The 26,843-nt window shown below is 36.3% G+C and overlaps 4 protein-coding genes across 4 annotated transcripts; all 4 read right to left on the bottom strand.

Moving 5' to 3' along the window:
- Positions 1-2,084: 2,084 nt before the first annotated feature.
- On the bottom strand, positions 2,085-4,460 carry LOC106084865 (myoneurin-like). The gene is made up of 3 exons (XM_013248807.2): positions 4,373-4,460; positions 3,993-4,192; positions 2,085-3,917 (listed from the first exon to the last, which is right to left on the bottom strand). Exons 2-3 carry the CDS (start codon positions 4,128-4,130, stop codon positions 2,148-2,150), a joined length of 1,908 nt encoding a protein of 635 aa, XP_013104261.2. The 5' UTR covers positions 4,131-4,192; positions 4,373-4,460; the 3' UTR covers positions 2,085-2,147.
- A 1,680-nt stretch (positions 4,461-6,140) lies between these two features.
- Positions 6,141-7,911, bottom strand: LOC106084874 (zinc finger protein 62 homolog). The gene is made up of 2 exons (XM_059367065.1): positions 7,774-7,911; positions 6,141-7,700 (listed from the first exon to the last, which is right to left on the bottom strand). The coding sequence occupies exons 1-2, from the start codon at positions 7,909-7,911 to the stop codon at positions 6,141-6,143; spliced, it is 1,698 nt and encodes a 565-aa protein (XP_059223048.1).
- A 3,655-nt stretch (positions 7,912-11,566) lies between these two features.
- Positions 11,567-13,456, bottom strand: LOC131996882 (transcription factor grauzone-like). The gene has a single exon (XM_059367064.1). It carries the CDS (start codon positions 13,454-13,456, stop codon positions 11,567-11,569), a length of 1,890 nt encoding a protein of 629 aa, XP_059223047.1.
- A 5,436-nt stretch (positions 13,457-18,892) lies between these two features.
- LOC106084581 (zinc finger protein 184-like) lies at positions 18,893-21,215 on the bottom strand. The gene is made up of 2 exons (XM_059367063.1): positions 21,078-21,215; positions 18,893-21,001 (listed from the first exon to the last, which is right to left on the bottom strand). The coding sequence occupies exons 1-2, from the start codon at positions 21,213-21,215 to the stop codon at positions 18,893-18,895; spliced, it is 2,247 nt and encodes a 748-aa protein (XP_059223046.1).
- Positions 21,216-26,843: the final 5,628 nt, after the last annotated feature.

The following is a 26,843-nucleotide window of genomic DNA, read 5'->3' as shown; positions in this document are numbered from 1 at the left end:
AATTCAAAAAAACCAACGTGAGTTTGCAATTGCTGTAACTTCCTTAGTTTTGCAAACTTCACAATTTTTCAGACACCGTTGGATTAGTGCGGAAAATCTCTTTCCGTAGTGGTGCTGGATGAAGGAATAGTGTAAAGTTTTCTATGAAAAACATCGCAAAAATCAAATCTATTTTGGCGTAAAAATTCAAGGTCATTTTCAAGGTCAATAACGCTGTAACTCCTTCATTTTTTCGAATTTCGATCATTTTCCAGCATTTCGCAGTTCGAAATTCGAAAACGATTCGAACAATAAACAAAATTACGTGAAATTTCACATTTTATTTTTTTTGCATTTTTATGAAATTTTTCAATTTTTGATGCGAAAAAATTTTTCGAGTTGAGTATACAGTATTGTAGATTATTGCAAAAAAATCGGATTAGTGCAATCTCTTTCCGTTGTGGTGAAAGAATACTGTAAAGTTTTCTATGAAAAACATCACAAAAACCAAATCTATTTTGGCGTAAAAATTCAAGGTCATTTTCAAGGTCAATAACGCTGTAACTCCTTCCGCAGTTCGAAATTCGAAAACGATTCGAACAATAAACAAAATTACGTGAAATTTCACATTTTAATCAGCTCAAAATCAGCTGATTTTGAGAAACATCGGATGACGTAAGCACTTTCAGATGATTTCATAGTGGAAATACAGTTATAAGGTGGGCCATCAAAAGCCCTGTTTGTAATGGCTACTTAGAGTAATGAGTGTATGAGGAAAGAAAGTTATTGACATTGTTAAAGCGATTGACAATGTAATTACAATGAAAGAAAAAAATTAAATAGGTAAACAAATGACGATGTAATTACAATGAACAAAATTAAATCTTTTTTATGAATTTCTTTTTAATTTTGTTATAAATAGTTTCAAAACTTAAGAAATTCTCCAGAAAACTCTCTTTGGGTGTTTTTAAATCTATTCATTTGCTTTAAAGTTATAGCGTACGGAAAACTTTGCTGTTAAAAAGTTTGAATCCTGGTAGTGTGGCAACCCTGCAATGCACATTTTCTTGAGTTTTTACATGAACTCAGTTGCAAAAGAGCTTTTTTGTTTACGTTTTTTCTGAGAATGCCTCATTTATTGGATGTTATACCACTTTTTAATGCAAATTTTTTTATATATTATGTTAGGTTGAAAAAAAATTGGCGTTCTTAAATTTCAAAAATTCTCTTTCAAGAAAGAAATAAATAATTCACAATAGCAATTACCATACATAGGCGTATATGGTGTGTTTTATTTTGGTCAGTCAAATAAAATTTATTACGAATTGTACACGCAATTGTATAAATAACTGGTTTAGACTTTATTTTACTATTCACAATAGAGGTATTTATGCAAGTGACTTATTTGTGAAAAACATATCATGGCAATCCTGACAATATATATTCTACATAAGCCTGTACTGGTAATTTATCCAAAAATTAGATGTCATTTTCATACAAATTGCATTGCACATCACTATAAAGTACTAAAATAAAACACAGCTATTGTATGCTGTGTATGTAACAAGAACATACTTCATTCTCCAGATTTTCTTTATTATCTTTTCATCTTATCTTGTTCTTCTTCGCTGATTATTATAAAATCAGGGATCGAATTACCGCACGCGTGAACGATAAAACCGTTCTAAATCTCTCTATCGTGACTGATGCATTTATTTATTGAAAGAGAATTTTTGATATTTAATAATAAATCAATAACGATTTATTAAAAATGTTACATTGAAATGTGTATAAAACATTCATTAAATACGAGATGAAACGTTATCCAATGCTAAAGCGCTCTCCATCACGTATGCAGTAATTCGACCTCAGCTAATTTTATACTGAAAAAAAAAAAAATTTTGGATGACTCAAGCACTTTAAGCTGATTTTATAGTTATTTCTACTCTTTAATATTTTATAGTGTATAGAAAAATTTTCCCTTGCTTAATACACACCCAGTGCTTTCCCTTGATTAGTATGCCAAAATCAGCTGATTTTATCGTGAGAAATCATATGTTTAAAGCAAACAAAAGTATGTAATAAGGGTTTTGGACAGCAAAATATAGGCTTATTAATACTATGAAAAATTTTATTTTTTTATTCCAACTAAGATCTGTAGATTCTGTTTATAGCTCAATAAATTCTTCTTCGGATTTTATGAATTCTTCACTTTCCCATGTAGCATCTGCAAATTCTTGGGGCAATTCACTCTCATTCATTTCCTCATTTCCCAAGGAAATTGTATCAGTGGAAATTTGTTCGGCCTTCACATTAGTATTTGTTGCATTTTCATCTTCCAGCTCCTTTCCACCCATAGGGGTCATCAATAAATGCTCTTCTTTTTCTATTTCTTCGTCCAGTTTATTTAAGGTATCATTATCTGATGTTATGTTGCTGACCTCAGTTGTGTTCGGTCTGGTAATACTAAGTGAGTCTTGACAAAATTGAGTTCTTCGTTCATGAATCGGCACTTGAGCTTCAGAAGTTGTTGAGACCTGTTTCGCTAAAGATCTATCGTTTCTATGACATCGGTACACATGCTTGTATATGGAATGCCGCCTTTCATACTCTTTGGAACAATAAAGGCAAACACAGACCATACTCTCTCCCCGAATTTCAAGCCGATACCCTTTTTTAAGCGCTTTTTGTTCATTGTCTCTTTGACATCGCCTTAGATGACTATACATGGACGACTGCTTCGCATATTCCATGGAGCAATAAATGCAGACAAAGACCATGCTATCTTCACGAGTTTCTCGCCGATACCCTCTCAGAATATCGTTTTGGGCTGAATCGTTTTGTGCCTTCTTCTTCCATTCCTGCAGGTGATATTTTTTCATATGCCGACGGCTATAAGATTGGCAGGTAAATGCGGCGGAGCAAAAGGAGCAGGCATACTTCTTCTCGCCTGTGTGGTTTGCCATATGATCGCGCAGTGCAATCGGACGCATAAAGGATTTTCCACAAATGTTACATTCAAAAATCTTGGGTTTATGGACATCACGATTGTGGTTATTTAAGCGCATTTCCGTTGCAAAGTACTTCAAGCACTTGTCGCAACGATATTTCTCTTCTAACTTCTCGCTGTTTTTAGCATTTTTATCTCCTCCTTTGCTGGTGTGGAAAGTTTTTTTGTGTCTTCTCACATATCGCTGCAAACTATAAGCTTTGCAACAGACCTCACACCTAAGCTGCTGCGGAGCATTATGATAGCGTATGTGTCTCTCGATAGCATAACGACTTTCCAGCACCAATTGGCAACACATGAGGTAACAATTTTCTGAAGCATGGTTTTTTCTAAAGTGTTCCTCCAAGTGGGAATAGCTGTCCATTAGATGATGGCAAATTTCACATTTCAATGAGGAACGCCACAAGGCTACCAGCTCATCAAACTGCTCCACGGACCTTTTTGCTGCATCAACTTCTTTTGCAGAAAAGGAAAGTTTGCTTTGGCTCAAAGATGACAAGGGCAGCTCATCATTGGAGCTATAATCTTCATTGGATTCAACGTCTTTCGTCGATGCTGTATTCATAAGAGACATTTCTTCATCTGTCAACTGTTCCAGGCCTAGAGACGACATTCCATCATGTTCACTGTTGAGATCTAAAGGTTCTTCGGACTTTATATCAATGGTAAGGGCTGTAGATTTCATTAAATCTTCAGTGCTAGTACTAAATTCCTTGACACTTAGCGAGTTAAGTTTTGCTTCCTGCCGATTTTTCTGCACATCTGGCTTTAACTTGACTTCCTTAACTTCTTTTGCCGCTTCTATATGCAAATGTAGGCCCTTCTGTGCCTCAATGACCGATTCCTGGAATTGATGGAACTCCCAGATATGCTGCCAACATTTCTCACAGATGTATTGAAGACGTTGCTCCCATGCCATATTCAACATCTGAAAGCATTGAAGATATAGTATGTATTTGGAAGTCATCATTCATTCATTGAGTGTATCAGAGAAGAGACTCACTGCGTTGGTAAAATATTTGTCCACAAGTTCATGATTCAAGTTAGCTTGACCTGTCTCATCATAAAGACTGCGCTGGCAATCATTGCAGCTTTTTACACACAGCCGACAATAGTCTGAGGGGGGAGGATTTTTCGACATGTCTTTAACTTAAGCTATTAGTTCTGAAGTTGCAGTAGTAATCAGCTTATAAGGGGAACTTCCTAAAAGAGAATTTTAAACGATTCATAAAAGATTGGTGGGAGCACTGTCTTTAATAATTGTATATAGCAATATATTAAGTTTTTGAACATTCTAAAGTTCTACAATAGAAGGCAGATTCTAATGTTACCACTGGAATCAGCCACATGAAAAACTTAATATTGTAACTTTCGAATGTTTACATTCGCTAACTCAGCCCCTAAGGATAACTTTTTTTATTCTTGCCAGTTGAAGACAGGCATACAGCAGATGTTCTATTGTTCCCTATTCCTTGACATTCTTACATCAAAAAAAATTGTTGCTTGAATTCTTAGGTCTATCATGTTTTCTAATTGGGCAGTCAACTGTTATGATGGAGACGGAGAGTGTTTTTTGTCTACCTCTAGATATAGTAAAAATATTTCGAAAAAAAAAATTGTATAGAAAAAATTTTTCTTTAAATCTCTTCTCGACTACATCATCATCCCAGGCAATTTCTTTGTTGAACATTTTCAATATACAAATTCTATTGTCAGACTAATTTGCTCATTTACAAGCATTCTGCATCATCAATGTCTCTCCGACCATTAATTGAAGTCAGCCTCACTCATTCTTTAGATGAAAGGGAGTTCATGCAATTGTTTAAGACGCTACATCAATGTTTATTTCAATAAAGAACATTTATATTATATACTTAAACCCCGTTTACACTGCTCTTTTAATCCGGATTTAATGGCTCGATCATCTGTTTTCCCTAAATAAATATAAAATCAGCTGACGAGAGCCTTAAATCCGGATTTAATGAGCAGTGTAAACGGGATTTTATAGCCCAAGAATCCTTATTAATTTATTTTCAACATTTTTTTTTTTTGTATTTTTCTTATTTATTCAATTGAAAAGAGCAAAAGTACGTAAGAATATTGTAATTTAAAGAAAATTCAAATCTATTAAAATAATAGTAGAGGGTAATTTAGCTTTAAACTATGGTTAATCTGTTAGATTAGAATAAAGTGATTTTTAATAAGAGAGAAAGAGAAAAAAAGAACGATTATCAAGAAGACTGAATGCTTAAGGGTTATTAATCAACAGTGCTTTTGCTTAGTGTTAATGGCGAGTTCCAGCTCAAGGTCAAGTACCAGTGCCATTTCTTTACACATTGTCTTTGTAACTGCAATCATTAAAAAATTATTTTTATAATTATTGGAACAGTTTTTAAAACAAACAAACAAAATGTTTTTTTCCGATTATTAGTATATATCATTCAAACATTTGTTTTCTTACTCTTCAATCAACTGATTTTGACATTTTAGGATAAGGAAAGCCTTAAGTCATTCAAAATAGTTGTTTTGCATGATTCTTACCATTAGTTTGAATAAAAAAGGCTAGTTTTCATAAAACATATGTTCGATGGTGCAAATTGCTGCTAGGGAAAACCCTTTAGTAGAAATTTTCAAGTTCTCAATTTCAGAGCTCTTAAAATGTTGCTCATTCTCTTCCGCTGGCAAATACACCACGTCAACGACAAAAATATTTGCAAATTTGTACAAATTTTTGAGTACACGATCAGCAAATCAAAATTAAAATCAGCTGTGCTAATGGCCCTATTTTATTTTAGTATTCAGCACAACCAAGTTCTAGATAAATTTCCAGGATAGGCTTGTGAGGACTTCTGCGTTCAGGATTGCCATGATATATTTTCACAAATTAGTGTGGTCACACATTGTATTCACAATAGGGGTATTTCTGCAAGTGGCAACACTTATTTATGAAAAAATATCATGGCAATTCTGCTTTCCCTGTCTTAGCAAATCGAAATCAGCTGTTTTCAAAGTGAGTAACCATATGTCTGAATGTCTCAAGCGAACAAAAGTTATATGTAAAGGTTTTGGATAGCTAAATGTGGGCTTATTAATACTATAAACATATTTTTTATATATTCTCATTATTACAACTAAGATCTGTAGAATCTGTTTATAGCTCAATAAATTCTTCTTCAGATGCTATAGAATCGTCACTATCCCCTGTAGCATCATCTTCAAATTTTTGTGGCATTTCAATCTCCTCCATATCCTCATTTTCCAAAGAATTTGCATCAGCTGAAAAATGTTCGCTCTTTATATAAGTGCTTGTTGCATTTTCTTCTTTCAACTCTTTCCCCTCTATAGAGGTCATTAATGAATCCTCTTCGTCTTCTCCTACTTTGCCCAGCTCATTTAAGGTATCACCATCTGGTGTTATGTTGCTGACATCAGTTGTCTTCGGCCGTACAACCCTCGATTTTCGCGATTTTCTCATTCCATGCCTTCGATAGAGATGTTGGCGTATAGAATGGAGCTTTTCATACTCCTTGGAACAATAAAAGCAAACATAGACCTTACTCTCTCCCCGAGTTTCAAGTCGATAGCTCTTCGGAGTCTTTCTTTGGACCCGCTCGTTAGGCATCCTCTTCCATTCTTGGGGATGCTGTTTTCTCATGTGTTTGCAGAAATAAGCTCGGCAGGTAAATGACTTCGGACAAAAGGAGCAGGCATGGTTTCTCTCGCCTATATGGTTAGACATATGCTGGCGCAGTGCATTTGAACGCGTAAAAGATTTTTCGCAAATGTTACATTCAAAAACCTTGGGTTTATGGACATCCAGATTGTGGATGCTTAAATGCGCGTTCGTTGCAAAGTCCTTGGAACACTTGCAGCAACGATATGGCCCTTCCAAGATCTTGCTGTCTTTGGCATTTTTATTTCCTCCATTGCTGGTGTGGATGATTCTTTTGTGGTTTCTTAAATGTTTCTCCAAACGGTAAGCTTTGCAACAGGTCTCGCATCTTAGCTTCTCCGGAGCATTATGATAGTGTATGTGTTTCTCGATATCGTAACGATTTGCCAGCCTCAATTGGCAACACATGAGGTAACAAACTTCTGAAGCATGGTTTTTTCTAAAGTGTTCCTCCAACTGGGAATAGCTTGGCACCAGCAGATGGCAAAGGTCACATTCTAAGGAGGATTGCCACAAAGCTACCAGCTTATCAAACTCCTCTGCAGTCCTTTTTGTTGTAGCAAATTTACTTTCTGAAGAGGAAAGATTATTGTGGCTCATAGATGATAAGGGCAACTCATCATTTGAGCTATAATCTACATTGGATTGAACGTCATTCGTCGATACTGTACTAATCAGAGACATTTCATCATCCGTTAGCTGTTCCAGGCCTTGAGAAGATTTTCCATCATAATCACTGTTGAGCTCCAAAGGTTCTTCAGTTTTTATATCAAAGGTGAGCACCGTAGGTTTAATTAAATCTTCAATGCTGGCGCTACATTCCTGGGCATTTTGCCACTCCAGTTGTGCTGCCTGTTGATTTATCTTCACTTCTGGCTTTATCTTAACATCCCCAACTTCTTTTGTCACTTCTATATGCACATATGGGCCCTTTTGTGTCTCTATAACTGACTGCTGGAATTGATGGAACTCCCATATGTGCTGCCAACATATCCCACAAATGTATTGAAGTCGTCTTTCCCATTCCATATTCAACATCTGAAAGCATTGAAGTTACATTTGGAAGTCATCATTCATTCATTCAATAATTGGGTGTATCTGAGAGACTCACTGCGTTGGTAAAATATTTGCCCACCAGATCATGATTCGAGTTAGCCTGACCTGTCTCATCATAAAGGCTGTGCTGGTAATCATTACAGCTTTTTACACAGAGCCGGCAATAGTCTGAGGGAGGAGAATTTTTCAACATGTCTTTCACTTCGGATATTAGTTTTTAAGTTGTAGTAATTATCTGAATTTTTGGCAAACTTCCTAAAAGAGAATTTTAAACAATTCATAAAAGATTGGTGGAGCAGTGTCTTTGATAATTGTATATAACAATAGATAAAGTTTATTAACACTCACAAATTTGCAACAGTACAGGAAATTACAACCTAATAACAATAGGAGGCAGATGCCTTCTAGTTCCCACGGTTATCAGCCAGTTAAAAAGTGTAAGAACTTTTCAATATTTACATTTGGTTACTCAGCCAAGTCTTTAGATCCTTAAGGGGAACATCTATTTTTTCTTGCCAGTACAGCAGAGGCACACATCAGATGTTCTATTGTTTACTATTCCTTGACATGCAACATATCAAAGAAATCGTTGCTTGAAAACTTTGGTCTATCAACTTTGGTCTATCAACAACTTGCGTACTTGAAAATTTGCACAAATATTTACGGAAATTCGTTTGCTTTTCTGTAAGTGAGGATATGAAAGCGAAAAACATTTGGAGAGTTTTGTAAATATCAGGTTGCAAATATCTGCTGGATGTCTTTTCCCCAGCAGAAATTTCTTGCTCTTTTGGAAATTTTCATTGGCAAATTGTTACTGGATAAGTACGCGAACACACCCTCATGTTATGCAACAATCGGTACACAAAACACAGCTGTATTTATCGCGACGATAAGTCATTATCCGGCACCCATCTGCCGGTTAAGGTTTATCTTTAGGATAAGCAACAAGCATAGCTGTGTACAGTGCAGGGCAATGAAATTTGTATGAAAATGAAAATTATCCAGGAAAACGAAGTTCTGGATAAATTACCAGTGCAGGTGCCGAATTACCGCATACGTGATCAAGTGCGTTTTTGTATCAATATCGTATATACATTTTTATAAATAATGCTCTAATGCTCGAACATTCGTTTTCAGGATGCATTAACAAGGTGAGGTCATGCGAACAGCTGAGTACAATTTTTTTTTTTATTTTTGTTTTGATTTTGCAGTAAATCTAAATGTCAAACGCTTGATATCACAACTGTCATATTTTTCTTAAATCAAAACTGTGTTATAATGATGAAAATACAAATATAAAACACATTCGTAAAAGATAAGTTATAAAAAACAAATTTTATTTCTAAAACCACTTTGACATTTCAATTTACAGCATTTGCCACCCAAGGTAGTTAAATTGGGGGTGGATTTCTGTTGTTGTGCTAATGACGCTACCTCATACATAGTTGTATCATGATTCGCGTTCTAAAATTTTCCCATTCAATAAGGAGATACATAAATCACAACAGCGAGATTTCGAACGATTTTACTCGTTCACGTATGCGGTAATTCGACCCCAGGCTTATGTAGAATATCTGTCATCAGAATTTCCATTATTTGTTTTTCACAATATACTTCCATTTTGAATAATAAAATAAAATTTAAACTAATTAATTATAAAATTGCGTGGATTAAGCCATAGTTTACTTCACGGGAAAAAATGGATATTAATAAAATGCGAACGACGCAAACAGCATGAAATTGGCAGCAGAATTATGCTTGTGACACGTTCTTAGGTAACTCTCACTTATCTATTTTCACAAGCGCCACCAACCAGTCTATGTGCGAACTTCAGATTCTCAAATTCTTCCATATATAATATATCTATGGTTGTATTAGAGATCTATTCTATCAAGACTCCATGGACAACATAGATTACCCAACAAAGATTATACGAATTTTACAAGATGTACAAACTGCATGATTTTCTTTTCTAATAAACCCACAATTTAGGTTCAAACATGTGTGAAACTGGCGTTTTTTACTTGCGGTATGATGTTTAAATTTTGCAATATTTCCAGTAAATAAAAAATAGGTATAAATGGTGCCAAAATATAATAAAAATTTGTAATTGCATATTTCACCAACTTTTTCAATACAATTGGGTGTAATTTCGTAATAATTCACAAAATAATTTTCCATTTACGGAGGAACACAAAGAGGAATTGATAAGAATGCTGCATCCGACATGCCAACTTGCATGAATCTTGTAAAATTCCCATAATCTTTGGTACACAATGAGGAAATCAATATTAAAATCAGCTGTTTATTTTAGTACTGTTTTATTTAATTAATAAAATTAATGATTAATAAAATGATATCTGTTTTCATGATTGACATGATATGTTATTCACAATTTAATGTTGCCACCTGCAGAAATACCTCTATTGTGAATGGCAAAAACTTTTGTAAACAGATAATTTATAAAATTACGTACACAGATCTTTCTTATATGCCAACTCGTGATTAGCTAATTTTATTTATAAATTTTACAAATAATTGCAATTTTTTTCCATCCGAGGAAAAAACACGTGTGGGTATTGAAGTCATAAAATGTTTATTGAGATTTGAGCATGTAATTTTAAAAATTAATTTTATAAATCACAATTGAGATGTTTCTGCAGGTGGCCAAAGAAATAGACTTGCACTGGACACAGCATTTGCGTTTAATTTTTGCCCTTTACGGCTTGTTAAATAAAACACAGCAATTGCAGTTGAAAAAACAGCTGTTTGAGCGTTTGAAGTACTTCATTTTGTTTCCTAAATAGAAATAGGCTATTTTTTGCTGTGTTTTCTTTAAGTACTATATATAATGCTATGGATAATGGAGGCTGGCGTAGCGCAGAGGTCTGGGTTCGAATCCTGGCGAGACCACCAGAAAAAAATGTTCAGCGGTAATTTTCCCCTCCTAATGCTGGCAACATTTGTGAAGTACTATTCCATGTAAAACTTCTCTCCAAAGAGGTGTCACACTGTGGCACGCCGTTCGGACTCGGCCCCTTATCATTGAGCTAAACTTGAATCGGACTGCACTCATTGATATGTGAGAAGTTTGCCCCTGTTCCTCAGTGGAATGTTCATGGGCAAAATTTGCAATTTTACTAAATATAATGCAAATCTCTATTAGTCGTTCCTTATTACCCGTTTTGCCTGTTATCGTTAACTTACCAGGACAAATTTGCACTGCTATTTTATCCAGAACATCTGACTTGTACTGGATAGGACGAAAATAACACACAGCATATATAATGAGAAAATAGTTGTTTAGAAGATTCGTTTACTTCCTTTCCATTTACATATCGAAAAACAAATGAATCTATATGGGGCATAACAGTTGTTTGTCAAAATCAGCAGGTTTTATAATGGGAAAAACAGCAGCTTGTAGGACTCAAATAGTTTCAGCTCTCTTTAAGCTCTTTTCAACAATTAAATGTTATATTTTATTTTTTTATATATTTTATAGCCCTTTGGATGACTCAAGCATTTTCCCTTGCTTAATACACACCCAGCGCTTTCCCTTGCTAAGTATATCGAAATCAGCTGTTTTTGTAGTTAGAATACAATTTTTTTTTTAATTTTGGGCAGTACTTGGCGTTGAGGATGTCAACTTGTTCTCTTTTTACTTTCATTTTTTGTTTACGTTTTCTCCTATTTGATGACATTTTCGATCGGCAGATTTGACATCCATTATGATGTTCATGAGGCCTACCCACTTAATGTTTTTGCAAATGACCTAACCTTCTATTAGTGAATTCTGTGACGACATTAAATATTAAGAAATTATTTTCTGATATATTTTTTCGATTTTCTTATAGTTTAATAAATTCTTCTTCGGATTTAATGAATTCTTCCGTTTTCCATGTGGCATCTCCAAACTCGGGTGGCATTTCACTTTCATCCAATTCTTTATTTCCCAAGGCATATGCATCAGCTGATATTTGTTCGGTCTTCACAAAAGTCACTGTTGCATTTTCATCTTTCAACTCGTTTCCCTCTCTAGAGGTCACCAATGAATCCTCTTCTTCTATTTCTCCTTCTTTGCCCAGCTCATTTAAGGTATCACCATCTGATGTTATGTTGCTGACTCCAACTGTTTTCGGCCCTATAATCCTGGTGTTAAGTGAGTCTTGACTAAATCTTCGACTATGAATCGGTTGCTGCTGCTCAGCTGGCACTGGAGATTCAGAAATTGTTGATGCCTGCTCCGCTAAAGATTTATCTTCTCTATGCCTTTGGTAGAGATGATTGTGCATGGAATGCAGCTTTTCATACTCCTTGGAACAATATATGCAAACATAGACCCTGCTCTTTCCCCGAGTTTCAAGTCGATACCTCCTTTTAGGCTCCAATGGTCTATCGTATCCTAGACAGTGCCTCATATGATTTTGTATGGATTGCCGCTTTTCATACTCCTTGAAACAATAAATGCAAACATGGACCTTACTCTCTCCCCGAGTTTCAAGCCGAAACCCCTTTTTAAGTTCTATTGGTCCATCGTATCTTTGGCATCGCTTGAGATGACTGTATATGGACTGCTGTTTTGCATATTCCACGGAACAATAAATGCAAACAAAGACCATACCATCTGCTCGAGTTTCTCGCCTATACCCTCTCAGAGTCTCTCTTTGGGCTAACTCGTTTCGTAACTTCTTTTTCCATTCCTGAAGATGATATTTTCTCATATGCTGACAGTAATTAGCTCGGCAGTTAAATGCCGCGGAGCAAAAGGAACAGACATGCGTCTTCTCGCCTCTCGTGTGGTTAGCCAAATGAACGTGCAGTGCATTTGGATGCCTTAACGATTTTTCATACAAGTTAGACATGGTTTTATGGACATCATGATTGTGGGTAGTTAAGAGCAATTTCGTTCCAAAGTTCTTTAAACATTGGTCGCAACGATACTTATCTTCCAACTTCTTGCTGTCTTTAGCATTTTTATCCCCTCCCTTGCTGGTGTGGACTTTTCGTTTGTGATTTCTCAAATGTTTCTCTAAACGGTAAGCTTTGCAACAGGCCTCACATCTTAGCTGCTGCGGGGCTCGATGATAGCGTATGTGCTTCTCCAAATCATAACGATTACCCAGCCTCAATTGGCAACACATGAAGTAACAATCTTCTGAAGCATGGTTTTTGCTAAAATGTTCCTCCAATTGGGAATAGCTGGCCACTAGATGATGACAAATTTCACATTCCAAGGAGGAACGACACAAAGCCACCAGCTCATCAAACTCCCCTGCAGATTTTCTTGTGGCAGCAACTGTACTTTCTGAAGAGTTCGGAGTAAAGTCGTCATTCGAGCTATATTCTTCATAGGATTCAACGGCATTCGCCAATGCTGTATTCATCCGAGACATTTCTTCATCCGTTAACTGTTCCAATCCATGAGAAGACATTACATCATTATCACTGTTGAGATCCAAAGGTTCTTCAGTTTTTATATCGAAGTTAAAGGCCGTAGATTTGATTAAATCTTCAGTGCTAGTGCTAAATGCCTCGACACTAGGCAAGTCCAGTTTCACTTCCTGCTGATTTATCTCCACTTCTGGTTTTATCTTAACCTCCACAACTTCTTTTGCCGCTACTGTATGCAGATGTAGACCCTGCTGTGCCTCAATAACTGACTGTTGGAATTGATGAAACTCCCAGATATGCTGCCAACATTTCTCGCAGATATATTGAAGTCGTTGCTCCCATTCCATATTCAACATCTGAAAGCATTGAAGATATAGTATTTGGAAGTCATCATTCATTCTTTGGGTATATCTGGAACAAGACTCACTGCGTTGGTAAAATATTTAGCCACAAGTTCATGATTCGAGTTAGCCTGACCTGTCTCATCATAGAGTCTGCGCTGACAATCACTGCAGCTTTCTACACAGAGCCGGCAATAGTCTGAGGAAGGAGAATATCTGAACATGTCTTTCACTTTAGATATTAGTTATTAGCTTGTATTATTGCAGAAACTTGATGGCTTTGGTAAACTTCCTAAAAGAGAATTTGGAATAGTTCATAAAAGATTTTGTGTCCACAATATCAACTATAGATATGGTTTTACAATGAAATAAATATTTTTGCTTTTTTTCCATACAAAGGAATTTTGTCTTTAATGTTAGAACGAGTATATTGGACATTTAACAATGCGTCTTATTATTAAAGAACAAAATCTTTGAACAAAGTTCAAGCTTAAGTGTTCGCTGACAGAGCATGTGACTCTTATGAGGGATACTGATCAAGTGGCCCTAAGATTCATATCTGTTGCCATGAGAACTAGCGAGACGAGGTCCTGTTTCGGATCTAAACTATGGATTTGTAAATTAAGGAAATGGCTGAGAGAACAGAATGTAGGGCAAATTGGGGGATATGCGTTTCTCTATTTGCAAAAAAAAAAAACAATTCTCTTTTATAGCATAGGGCGGTGTAATGTCCATCTGTGTGTCCATGTTAATTTATGTACAAAGTACATTTCGCAATTTTCATCCCATTATCTTGAAATTTGTTCAGCCATGCTTTTTGACCTAGTTCAGACTTGGATATAGTTTCCATATATATGGTCGTACAATTTTGCCTAATATTGTAGTTATGTAATAATTTGTGAACCGATTCTCACGAAGTTTGGAACGAATAGTTCTCTCATGCTTTTCGACGTTGTTGAGTAATATCATAGAAATCGCCCCAGATTTAGATATAGCTCCCATATATGTGATATGTAACAAACCAGTGAACCAAATTTCGGATGTCAGGCATTTCTGAACAAATTCTGAACTCTTCCGACAATATCTTACCAAAATCGTGCCGAATTCGGTTTGGTTTTCTGAGGGATTTTTTTCGGATAGTTCTGAACGATTTTCGAACGTCTTGTCTTAGGAGTTTTTTGAATTTTTTCGTTCGACAGTTCGAAAGGAATATCTGAAGTGTTTGTCTGTAGGAATTTTTTTTTCGATAGTTCTTAAAGAACTCTGAACGATATCTGAACGTCATGTCGTACATTTGTTTTTAAATTTTTTCTTCCGATGCGTCGGAAAGAGTTCTGAGCGATTTCCTACAGACAGAGCGATTTGTCGGAAGGAATTTTTGTTCCGACAGTTCTGAAAGGATTCTGAATGATGTCTAAACTTCCTGTCATATGGTTTTTTTTTAATTTTTTTTCCGACAGTTCGGTACGAATTCGTAACGATGTCTGAACTCTGTGTCAGATGTTTTTTCTTTTTTCTAGTAATTTCGGATGGAATTCTCAATCATTTCTGAACTAGTTGCGAATGTTTTTGTCTTTTTTTGTGCCGTAACACAGATGTTAGCATTCTCGCCTATGATGCTGGGTACCCGTGGCCGAATCCAGGCAAGAACATCAGAAAAAATTCAGTTGTGGTTATTCCATGCTGGTGACATTTGTGAGAAACTATGCCATGTAAAAACTTCTCCCGTTCGGATTCGACTATAAAAATGAGTTTCTTAATGAAATGTTCAAGAGCAAATTTGCAGTTTGAACCGTCGGAAAAGACTTTTGAATACTGTAATAATTCTGTCAGAATTGGTTACAATTCTACAAATTTGTATTCCAGAATTCGGTCAGAAATTGATACGACGAGTTAGAAAAAACATTCGAATTCTTTAGGAATTCTATTATACGTTCGGTCAGAAATCGATAAGGCAAGTCGGGAAAAACACATCCGCATTCATTTAGACTCAACATCAGAATTCGGTCAGAAAAATTTCCCTTCCGAATTTCCCATAATTTTGGTTTAGAATTCTGTAAGAGTTCTGTCAGAAACATCAGATTTCCCTTCGATATTTCGTTCCGAACTCGTGTCAACCACTCCATATACTTTTCGTTCGGTATTCAGACAGATTTCGGATCCGAATTCGGATAAATTTTCCGACTTTCGTGCAGATTTCTAACCGAACTCTGAACGTTTGGTTCACTGGAATATGATTTTCATTTTTAGAGCCATTGTCAGAGTATGTATCAACCGATTCTCAACAGAAGAGAGCGTGAGAAAGTGCAAATTTTGAAATTTCTGCGGATAGTTTTTTTGTCATCATAAATTTGCCATTTTCAATAGATTTTTTTAACATAAAAAATACCTAAAGACATAAAATATAACAGAGAACTTAAGAATATATCGAAGAACAAGTTGTATAACATTAAATGTAAATTGACCTATTGTATATTGTGAATTCCTATGAATTGTATAGCATTTAAAAGCTGTGTTTTATTTTACTACTATATAGTGCAGCGTTATCGATCCAGTATAACGAAGTTCTGGATAAACTACCAGTGCAGGATTATGTAGAACAACTATCGTCTGGATTGCCTTGATATGTTTTTCACAAATAATTGTGCCCACTTGCAAAAATACCTCTATTGTGAATGGAACAAAAAATTTGAAACCAATTATTTCTAAAACTGCTTGCACAAATCTTAATCCATTTTTTTTTTGATCACACTTGCTTTGCAAATTTTAGTTGTAAATTTTACAAATACTTGCCTTTTTTCCTCATATTGTTTTGAAAGGTTGCCAAATGGCGTAACGACAAACAAACAGACTTGTACTGGAATATTTTTTTGCGTTTTATTTTTACCCTTCCCGGCTTATCTATCCAGTACACTAAAATAAAACACAACAAAGATATATTCGTTTTTGCTATCAGCACTAGTCGTGAATAGATTGTAATCTATTGTAAGACTATTGTGCTCGGAGTCCTATATGTTCCGTTATAATACCAATAGCTATACTGACCTTCTTACCTCCTTTCAGTAATAGCCTCGTCTTCTCACGATCTATATCCCCCATAAGATTTTCGCCTTCCTACCGACAGTTACGCTATTCCACAATGTTGCATGCGCATTCGTCGCCCGCTGCCTTTATTCGGACTGCGTCGACCCGAAAGGCTTCGGGTTAACCAAGTTTATTGACGGCAGTCCTCTACCTCAGCCTTCACCGCCAAATCGTCTGCCCTTTCATTTCCCCTTACTCCGTTATGGCCCGGCATCCAAACGATGCGGATTTTGCTATCCTCAGAGAAGACGTTAATCTCCTTCTTACACTGCAAGACTGTTCGGGAGCTTACCGTCCTGATTGTTATTGCGCTTATGGCAATTTTACTGTCGGTAAAAATGTTCACACTCGACGTCCTCACGTTAGCACCACACCACTTCACGCATTTCGTGATCGCCCGATCTCAGCCTGCAGGACCATATTAGGGTCAGGCAGTCTAAAACAGATCTGTCTCTGGGTTCTCAATGTAGATCCCCAGGCCTTCGCTGTCCGCTAGCTTTAATCCACCCGTGTAACATGATCTTCCAGATGGCAATACTAGGGTTCCGTCAATGCAAGACTGTGCCGATAGCAGCAGTGCCTCGCTCTCGCCTTCATCTCAGGTAACCGATCGGAAACCTGTTCCATTCTTTCCAGGTTCCCTATAGTCGTCTCGATAATACCGCCATGGTATGAGCTGCTCCCATCCTCAATCCATTCTCCCATCGCCTTAAGTCTCATAGCGGCAGTGGCTGCCTCACACTTAATCTGTATGTCAATGGGTCGGATGTCTAGAATAGTCTCCAGTGACCTAGTGGGCATGGTCCACATCGCACCGCCTATGCCAAGACAAAAGGTTCTCTGAACCTGTTGTATGGTCCTTATGTTGCACTTTTTCTCCATAGCAGTCCATCAAACTACTGAGGCCTAAGAAAGTATTGGTCAGTGGACTATCGTCGGATTCAGGCCCCATTCCGAACCTACGACCCATCTACATAGTGTCCAACATATGTTAGCCTTCTCAGTACGCTCCTGAATGTGACACTTCCAATTCAGTTTCCTGTCCAAGATCACACCTAAGTATTTGACCTTGTCAGAAAATATCGAAATCGTCTTATTGAGGAAACGTGGTGCGTTAAATTGATAAATTTCAGTCTTCTCTGGGTTAACATTGAGACCTCTGATTCCAAACGTCTCGGCTCTTCTGCATAGCTCGTTCGGATCCTTACCCCTTAGAAGTGTTATGACATCGTCTGCGTAGCAGTCCGTTTCAAATTTCTCCTTAGTCAGCATCCGTAATAGGTCATTTATGGTGGTCACCCATAGGAGCCTTTTTTAAGTTCTTGAACGGGTCAAACCGGATCACATTTGGATATAGCTGCTATATAGACCTTTATTTTTGATCCGATTTTGCTGAAATTTGAAACAGTGCGTTATTTTAAGCCTCCCGACATCTGACCTAAATAAATAGATATGGCTGCCATATAGACCGATCTCCCGATAAAGGGTCTAATGCCCATAGATGCTTTATTTTTTATCCGATTTCGCGGAAATTTAATTTAATTTTAATTTTAGGCCTCCCGACATCTGACCCATATATGGTTCAGATCGGACTATATTTAGATATATAGCTGCCTTATAGACCGATCTCCCGATAAAAGCTTTATTTATTACTCGATTTCGCTGAAATTTGTAACAGTGAGTTATCTTAAGCCTCTTGACACCTGACCTAAATATGGTTTAGATCGGACTATATTTGGATATAGCTGCCAAAAAGACCAATATTTTAGACTTTTATTAGACCACTCAATGTCCGTGCCGAATTTGGGTTCAAAAGTTATCCAATATTCACTGGATTGTGGCGAAAGGGGGTTTACATATATACCCGAGGTGGTGGGTATCTATAGTTCGGCCCGGCCGAACTTAATGCCTTTCTACTTGTTTCCCACTCCAACATAAGTTTTATGATGCACTATTGTAAAGATTAATTTTGTTCTTGCTTTAACAGTAAAATTTTGTTTATTATTTAAATTATTTTTGGTAAAAAATCGATTTCTGTTTTTTGACATTATTCAAGGCTGTGTTTATTTAGCGCAATTTAAACATTTATTTGGGAGCACCTGCTTTGAGTGACTCGTTCTTGTGGCAAACGAGTCGTTTTGCCCTTATAAATTGTAAAGGAAAAACGAGTCGATTTCAGAGCATTATAAAGGGAAAACGAGTCGGTTGCTCAAAACAACTTTGGTCTTAACATATGTATAGTATAACTAAAATCATTTGCAAGGGATTTGGTTAAAAAAAATTTTGGCTTAAATGAAACTATCAAATTTTTTGCCGTTAAGTTTTTTCAAAAATTCAAACTAAGCTTTTAAGCTATGTTTACAAATCAATAAACTCTTCTTCGGATTTAATGAATTCTTCTAGTGGCATTTCATTTTCATACATTTGCCCATTTCTCAAGACATTTGTATTAGCTGAAAATTGTCCGGTCTTCACATTAGCCCTTGTTGCATTTTCGTCTTTCAACTCTCTTGCCTCCATAGTGGCCATCATTGAATCCTCTTCTTCTTTGCCCAGCTCGTTTAAGTTATCACCATCTGATGTTATGTTGCTGACATCAGTTGTCTTCAGCCCTATAATCCCAGTATAATGGGATTGCTGTTCACTTGGTGCTGGGGATTCCGTAATTCCGGATGCCTGCTTTGCCACAGATCCATCGTCTTTATGACATCGTTTGAAGTGATTGCACATCGAAAACCGATTATTATACTCCTTGGGGCAATAGCTACAAACGTAGACCATACGCTCTCCCCGAGATTCAAGCCGATACCTCTTTATAGGCTCCATTGGTACATTGTCTCTTTGACATCGGTGAAGATGGGAGAGTATAGAACGCCACTTTTCACACTCTTTGGAACAATAAATGCAAATATAGACCTTACTCTTTCCTCGAATTTCTAGCCGATACCCCTTTCTAAGCTCTATTGGTGCATGCCGCTGCCTGATATGATTGTGCATGGATTGATACTTATCATACTCCTTGGAGCAATAACTGCAAACATAGACCTTATTCTTTTCCCGAATTTCTCGTCGATACCCCTCTTTAGGCTCCATTGATCCATGCCAGTGCTTGATATGATTAAGCATGGAAATCTGCTTTCCATACTCCTTGGAGCAATAAATGCAAACAAAGACCACACTCTCTCCCCGTGTTTCTCGCCGAAACCCGCTTTTAGTCTCTATTGGTCCATCGTATCTTTGACATCGATTGAGATGATTGTATATGGAACGCTTATTGTTATATTCCATAGAACAATAAAGGCAAACATAAAACATACACTCTCCGCGAGTTTCTTGCCGAAACTCCCCCTTTTTTTGGGCCGACTCATTTTGCATTTTCTTCCATTCCTCGGAATGATTTGTTCTCATGTGTCGACGGCAATAAGCTCGAGAGGTGAATGCCTGAGGGCAAAATGAGCAGCCATGCGTCTTCTCGCCTTTGTGGCTAGCCAAATGCTGGCGCAGTGTAGCCGAACGCGTAAACGATTTTTCACAAATGTCACATTCAAAGATCTTGGTTTTATGGACATCACGATTGTGGGTATATAAATGTGTTTTCGATGCAAACTCTTTCAAACATGTGCAGCAACGATATTTCCCAACTTCCAACTTCTCGCTGGCTTTGGCATTTTTATCTCCTCCCTTGCTGGTGTGAACTTTCCTTTTGTGATCTCTTAAAAGTCGCACCAAACGGAAAGCTTTACAACAGGCATCACATTTAAGCTGTTGCGGGGCACTATGATAGCGTATGTGTTTCTCCAAATCGTAACGATTATCCAGCCTCAGTTGGCAACACATAAGGTAGCAAATTTCTGAAGTATGGTTTTTGCTAAAATGATCCTTCAACTGGGAATAGCTGGCCATCAGCTGATGGCAAATTTCACACTCCAAGGAGGAACGCCACAAAGCTACCAGCTCATCAAACTCCTCTACAGACCTTTTTGTAGCAGCACATTTACTTTCCGAAAAGGAAAGGTTGATGTGGCTCAAAGATGATAAGGGCATGTCATCATTTGAGCTGAAATCTGGGTTGGATTCAACATCATTCGTCAATGCTGCATTGGTCAGAGACACTTCTTCATCCCTTAACTGGTCCAGGCTCTGAGACGACATGCCCTCACAATCACTGTTGATATCTAAAGGTTCTTCAGTTTTTATATGAAAGCTAAGGTCCGTAGTCTTGATAAAACCTTCAGCGCTAGTGCTCAATGCCTTGGCACTAGGCAACACCAGTTGTGTTTCCTGCTCAATTAACTTTACTTTTGGCCTCTTCCTAGCTTTCACAACTTCTTTTGCTGCTTCTGTATGCAGATGAGGGCCCTGCTGTGCCTCAATAATGGACTCTTGGAATTGATGAAACTCCCATATATGCTGCCAACATTTCTCGCAGATGTATTGAAGTCGTTGCTCCCATTCCATATTCAACATCTGAAAGCATTGAAGATATAGTATTTGGAAGTCATCATTCATTCATTTATTTGGGTGTATCAGAGAGGAGACTCACTGCGCTGGTAAAATATTTGCCCACCATATCATGATTTGAGTTAGCTTGACCGGTCTCATCATAGAGGCTGTGCTGATAATTATTGCAGCTTTTTACACAGAGCCGGCAATAGTCTGAAGAAGGAGGATATCTCAACATGTCTTTAACTTTAGATATTAGTTGTTAGCTGCCAGGTGTGGTAGTAACTTGGTGGTTTGGATAAACTTCCTAAAAGAGAATTTTGAATAGTTCAAAAAAGGTTTTGTGTCTGCAATATCAGCAATAGGTTAAGATTGACAAAAATTCAAAACAAATGGAGAGAGAGAGTCCGATTCTTTTTACTAGAACTTTCAAAAACTGTAGCATATTCCTTTTCCCTTTAGGAAAAGGCCAGTAGGCAAGACCAACTGGCTTCTTTTTCTACCCAGGCAGGCAGCTAGGCAGCCATTAAATCCCTGGAATACGTATTTCTAAACACAAAAACCGCCCTCGATTGCCGCAGATCTCTCAATGAGATGGTTGAACAGTTCAAAATTCACCTGTTCTGGTTGTCGGGCCACAGAGATTTCCCAGGGAATTGTAAAGCGGATGAGCTTGCGAGACTATGAACTACCCTACACATTCCAGGGATACTGGAATATGTGGGTATGACTTTAGCAACATGTAAGCTAAGTTCTCAGGACCAGGCCCGAAAGACAAGGAATGATAGATGGTCGCAAAGAGCGGGCTGTAAGCATTCCAAAACTATGTGGCCTAATCGAGACTTGAAGAGGACTACTGCTTTGCTGTCATTGGCTAAAACAGACGTCTCAGTCATTGTGGCCGTCATGACAGTTGGAAAGGTTGCCAGCAACGACTTTTGCAGAGCTGTGAGGACATCGAAGAAGAAGAGACTTTAGAACACCTTCTGTGTGTGTGTCCCGCACTAGCAGTCAGAAGGAGTTTCACTTTAGGTTCTCATTTCTTTGAGAACCTGTCTGATTTAGCGGATGTGAACATTCACAAGTTATTGGGCTTTTTAAAAGCGATCTGGATGGTTCAACGGTAGGAACTAGAAGGCATCTTCCTTCTTCTGTTCCTGTGGCATAACAATGGACGAAATCGTCTAAGGGAGACTGATGGCAGACTGCCACTTAACCCATTACAGAAAGAGATTTTCTTCACGTATCTAACCAATCAGAATTTTAGAGTTCGCAAAATTATGAAAGTTACAGCAATTTCGAACTCACCTTTATTTTTTTACGATTTTTCGAATACTAATTATGCGATTTTGAGCTTGTTTTTTGAAGAAAAAACATGGGAGTTGCACTAATCCGATTTTTTTGCAATAATCTACAATACTGTATACTCAACTCGAAACATTTTTTCGCATCATAAATTCAAAAATTTCATAAAGGGTTAGCCTTTGCTAAAAAAATGCAAAAAAAAAATAAAATGTGAAATGTTACGTAATTCTGTTTATTGTACGAATCGTTTTCGAATTTCGAACAGCGGAATGCTGGAAAATGATCGAAATTCGCAAAAATTAAGGAGTTACAGCATTTTTGACTTTGAAAATGACCTGAAACTATTCCGCCAAAATAGATTTGGTTTTTGCGATGTTTTTCATAGAAAACTTCACAGTATTGCTTTATCCACGGATAGAGATTTTCTTCACGAATCCAACGGTGTCCTCAGAATTTTAAAGTTCGCAAAATTAAGGACGTTACAGCAATTCCAAACTTACTTTAATGCGATTTTGAAGCAATACTCTAAAGTTTTCAAGGAAATAGGAAAGAGTATTGTTTCGTCCAGCACCATTACGGAAAGGGATTTTCCTGACGAATCCAACGGTGTCCTCAGAATTTTGAAATTCGCAAAACTAACAATGTTACAGCAATTTCAAACTCACCTCGATTTTTTTACCATTTTTCCAATATTAATTATGCGATTTTGAGCTTGTTTTTTGAAGAAATAACATGGGACTTGCACTAATCCCATTTTTTTGCAATAATCTACAATACTGTATACTCAACTCGAAAAATTTTTTCGCATCAAAAATTGAAAAATTTCATATAATGTGAAATTTCACGTAATTTTGTTTATTGTTCGAATCGTTTTCGAATTTCGAACTGCGGAATGCTAGAAATTGATCGAAATTCGAAAGAATGAAGGAGTTACAGCGTTATTGACCTTGAATTTTACGCCAAAATAGATTTGGTTTTTACGATGTTTTTCATAGAAAACTTTACACTATTCCTTCATCCAGCACCACTACGAAAAGAGATTTTCCCCACGAATCTAACGGTGTCTAAAAAATTGTGAAGTTTGCAAAACTAAGGAAGTTACAGCAATTGCAAACTCACGTTGGTTTTTTTTGAATTTTTTGGATATTAATTATGCGATTTTGAAGCAATACACTAAAGTTTTCAAGGAAATAGGAAAGAGTATTGCTTCCTCCAGCACCATTACAGAAAGGGATTTTCCTGACGAATCCAACGGTGTCCTCAGAATTTTGAAATTACAGCAACTTAAAACTCACCTCGATTTTTTTACCATTTTTTCTATATTAATTATGCGATTTTGAGCTTGTTTTTTGAAGAAAAAACATGGGAGTTGCACTAATCCGATTTTTTTGCAATAATCTACAATACTGTATACTCAACTCGAAAAATTTTTTCGCATCAAAAATTGAAAAATTTCATATAATGTGAAATTTCACGTAATTTTGTTTATTGTTCGAATCGTTTTCGAATTTCGAACTGCGGAATGCTGGAAAATGATCGAAATTCGAAAAAATGAAGGAGATACAGCGTTATTGACCTTAAAAATGACCTTGAATTTTTACGCTAAAATAGATTTGATTTTTGCGATGTTTTTCATAGAAAACTTTACACTATTCCTTCATCCAGCACCTCTATGGAAAGAGATTTTCTTCACGAATCCAATGGTGTCTGAAAAATTGTGAAGTTTGCAAAACTAAGGAAGTTACAGCAATTGCAGACTCACGTTGGTTTTTTTGAATTTTTTGGATATTAATAATGCGATTTTGAAGCAATACTCTAAAGTTTTCAAGGAAATAGGAAAGGGTATTACTTCGTCTAGCACCATTACAGAAAGGGATTTTTCTGACGAATCCAACGGTGTCGTCAGAATTTTGAAATTCGCAAAACTAACAATATTACAGCAATTTCAAACTCACCTCGATTTTTTTTTACCATTTTTCCAATATTAATTATGCGATTTTGAGCTTGTTTTTTGAAGAAAAAATATGGGAGTTACTCTAATCCGATTTTTTTTTGCAATAATCTACAATACTGTGTACTCAACTCGAAAAATTTTTTCGCATCAAAAATTGAAAAATTTCATAAGGGGTTAGCCTTTGCTAAAAAAATGCAAAAAAAAAATAAAATGTGAAATGTTACGTAATTCTGTTTATTGTACGAATCGTTTTCGAATTTCGAACTGCGGAATGCTGGAAAATGATCGAAATTCGAAAAAATGAAGGAGTTAAAGCATTTTTGACTTTGAAAATGACCTGAAACTATTCCGCCAAAATAGATTTGGTTTTTGCGATGTTTTTCATAGAAAACTTTACAGTATTGCTTTATCCACCACCATTACGGATAGAGATTTTCTTCACGAATCCAACGGTGTCCTCGGAATTTTAAAGTTCGCAAAATTAAGGACGTTACAGCAATTCCAAACTTACTTTAATTTTTTTAGCATTTTTCGGATATTGACTATGCGATTTTGAAGCAATACTCTAAAGTTTTCATGGAAATAGGAAAGAGTATTGCTTCGTCCAGCACCATTACGGAAAGGGATTTTCCTGACGAATCCAACGGTGTCCTCAGAATTTTAAAGTTCGCAAAATTAGGACGTTACAGCAATTCCAAACTTACTTTAATTTTTTTAGCACTTTTCGGATATTGACTATGCGATTTTGAAGCAATACTCTAAAGTTTTCAAGGAAATAGGAAAGAGTATTGCTTCGTCCAGCACCATTACGGAAAGGGATTTTCCTGACGAATCCAACGGTGTCCTCAGAATTTTGAATTTTCGCAAAACTTACAATGTTACAGCAATTTCAAACTCACCTCGATTTTTTTACCATTTTTCCAATATTAATTATGCGATTTTGAGATTGTTTTTTGAAGAAAAAACATGGGACTTGCACTAATCCGATTTCTTTGCAATAATCTACAATACTGTATACTCAACTCGAAAAATTTTTTCGCATCAAAATTTGAAAAATTTCATGAGGGGTTAGCCTTGCTAAAAAAATGCAAAAAAAAATAAAATGTGAATTTTTACGTAATTTTGTTTATTGTTCGAATCGTTTTCGAATTTCGAACTGCGGAATGCTGTAAAATGATCGAAATTCGGAAAAATGAAAGAGTTACAGCCGTTTTGGCCTTGAAAACGACCTTGAATTTTTATGCCAAAAAAGATTTGGTTTTTGCGATGTTTTTCATAGAAAACTTTACACTATTCCTTCATCCAGCACCACTATGGAAAGAGATTTTCTTCACGAATCCAATGGTGTCTGAAAAATTGTGAAGTTTGCAAAACTAAGGAAGTTACAGCAATTGCAAACTCACGTTGGTTTTTTTGAATTTTTTGAATATTAATTATGCGATTTTGAAGCAATACTCTAAAGTTTTCAAGCAAATATGAAAGAGTATTGCTTCGTCCAGCACCATTACAGAAAGGGATTTTCCTGACAAATCCGACGGTGTCCTCAGAATTTTGAAATTCGCAAAACTAACAATGTTACAGCAATTTCAAACGCAACTCGATTTTTTTACCATTTTTCGGAAATTAATTTTGCGATTTTTAGCTTGTTTTTTTGAAGAAAAAACATAGGAGTTGCACTAATCCGATTTTTTTGCAATAATCTTCAATACTGTATATTCAACTCGAAAAAGTTTTTCGCATCAAAAATTGAAAAATTTCATAAGGGGTTAGCCTTTGCTAAAAAAATGCAAAAAAAAATAAAATGTGAAATGTTACGTAATTCTGTTTATTGTACGAATCGTTTTCGAATTTCGAACTGCGGAATGCTGGAAAATGATCGAAATTCGAAAAAATGAAGGAGTTAAAGCATTTTTGACTTTGAAAATGACCTGAAACTATTCCGCCAAAATAGATTTGGTTTTTGCGATGTTTTTCATAGAAAACTTTACAGTATTGCTTTATCCACCACCATTACGGATAGAGATTTTCTTCACGAATCCAACGGTGTCCTCGGAATTTTAAAGTTCGCAAAATTAAGGACGTTACAGCAATTCCAAACTTACTTTAATTTTTTTAGCATTTTTCGGATATTGACTATGCGATTTTGAAGCAATACTCTAAAGTTTTCATGGAAATAGGAAAGAGTATTGCTTCGTCCAGCACCATTACGGAAAGGGATTTTCCTGACGAATCCAACGGTGTCCTCAGAATTTTGAATTTTCGCAAAACTTACAATGTTACAGCAATTTCAAACTCACCTCGATTTTTTTTACCATTTTTCCAATATTAATTATGCGATTTTGAGCTTGTTTTTTGAAGAAAAAACATGGGACTTGCACTAATCCGATTTCTTTGCAATAATCTACAATACTGTATACTCAACTCGAAAAATTTTTTCGCATCAAAATTTGAAAAATTTCATGAGGGGTTAGCCTTGCTAAAAAAATGCAAAAAAAAATAAAATGTGAATTTTTACGTAATTTTGTTTATTGTTCGAATCGTTTTCGAATTTCGAACTGCGGAATGCTGTAAAATGATCGAAATTCGGAAAAATGAAAGAGTTACAGC

The sequence above is a fragment of the Stomoxys calcitrans genome, chromosome 4 (assembly GCF_963082655.1).
Source record: "Stomoxys calcitrans chromosome 4, idStoCalc2.1, whole genome shotgun sequence".
NCBI lineage: Eukaryota > Metazoa > Arthropoda > Insecta > Diptera > Muscidae > Stomoxys > Stomoxys calcitrans.
The sequence above is the reverse complement of the archived record's forward strand: the minus strand, read 5'-3'. Positions and strand labels throughout refer to the sequence as shown.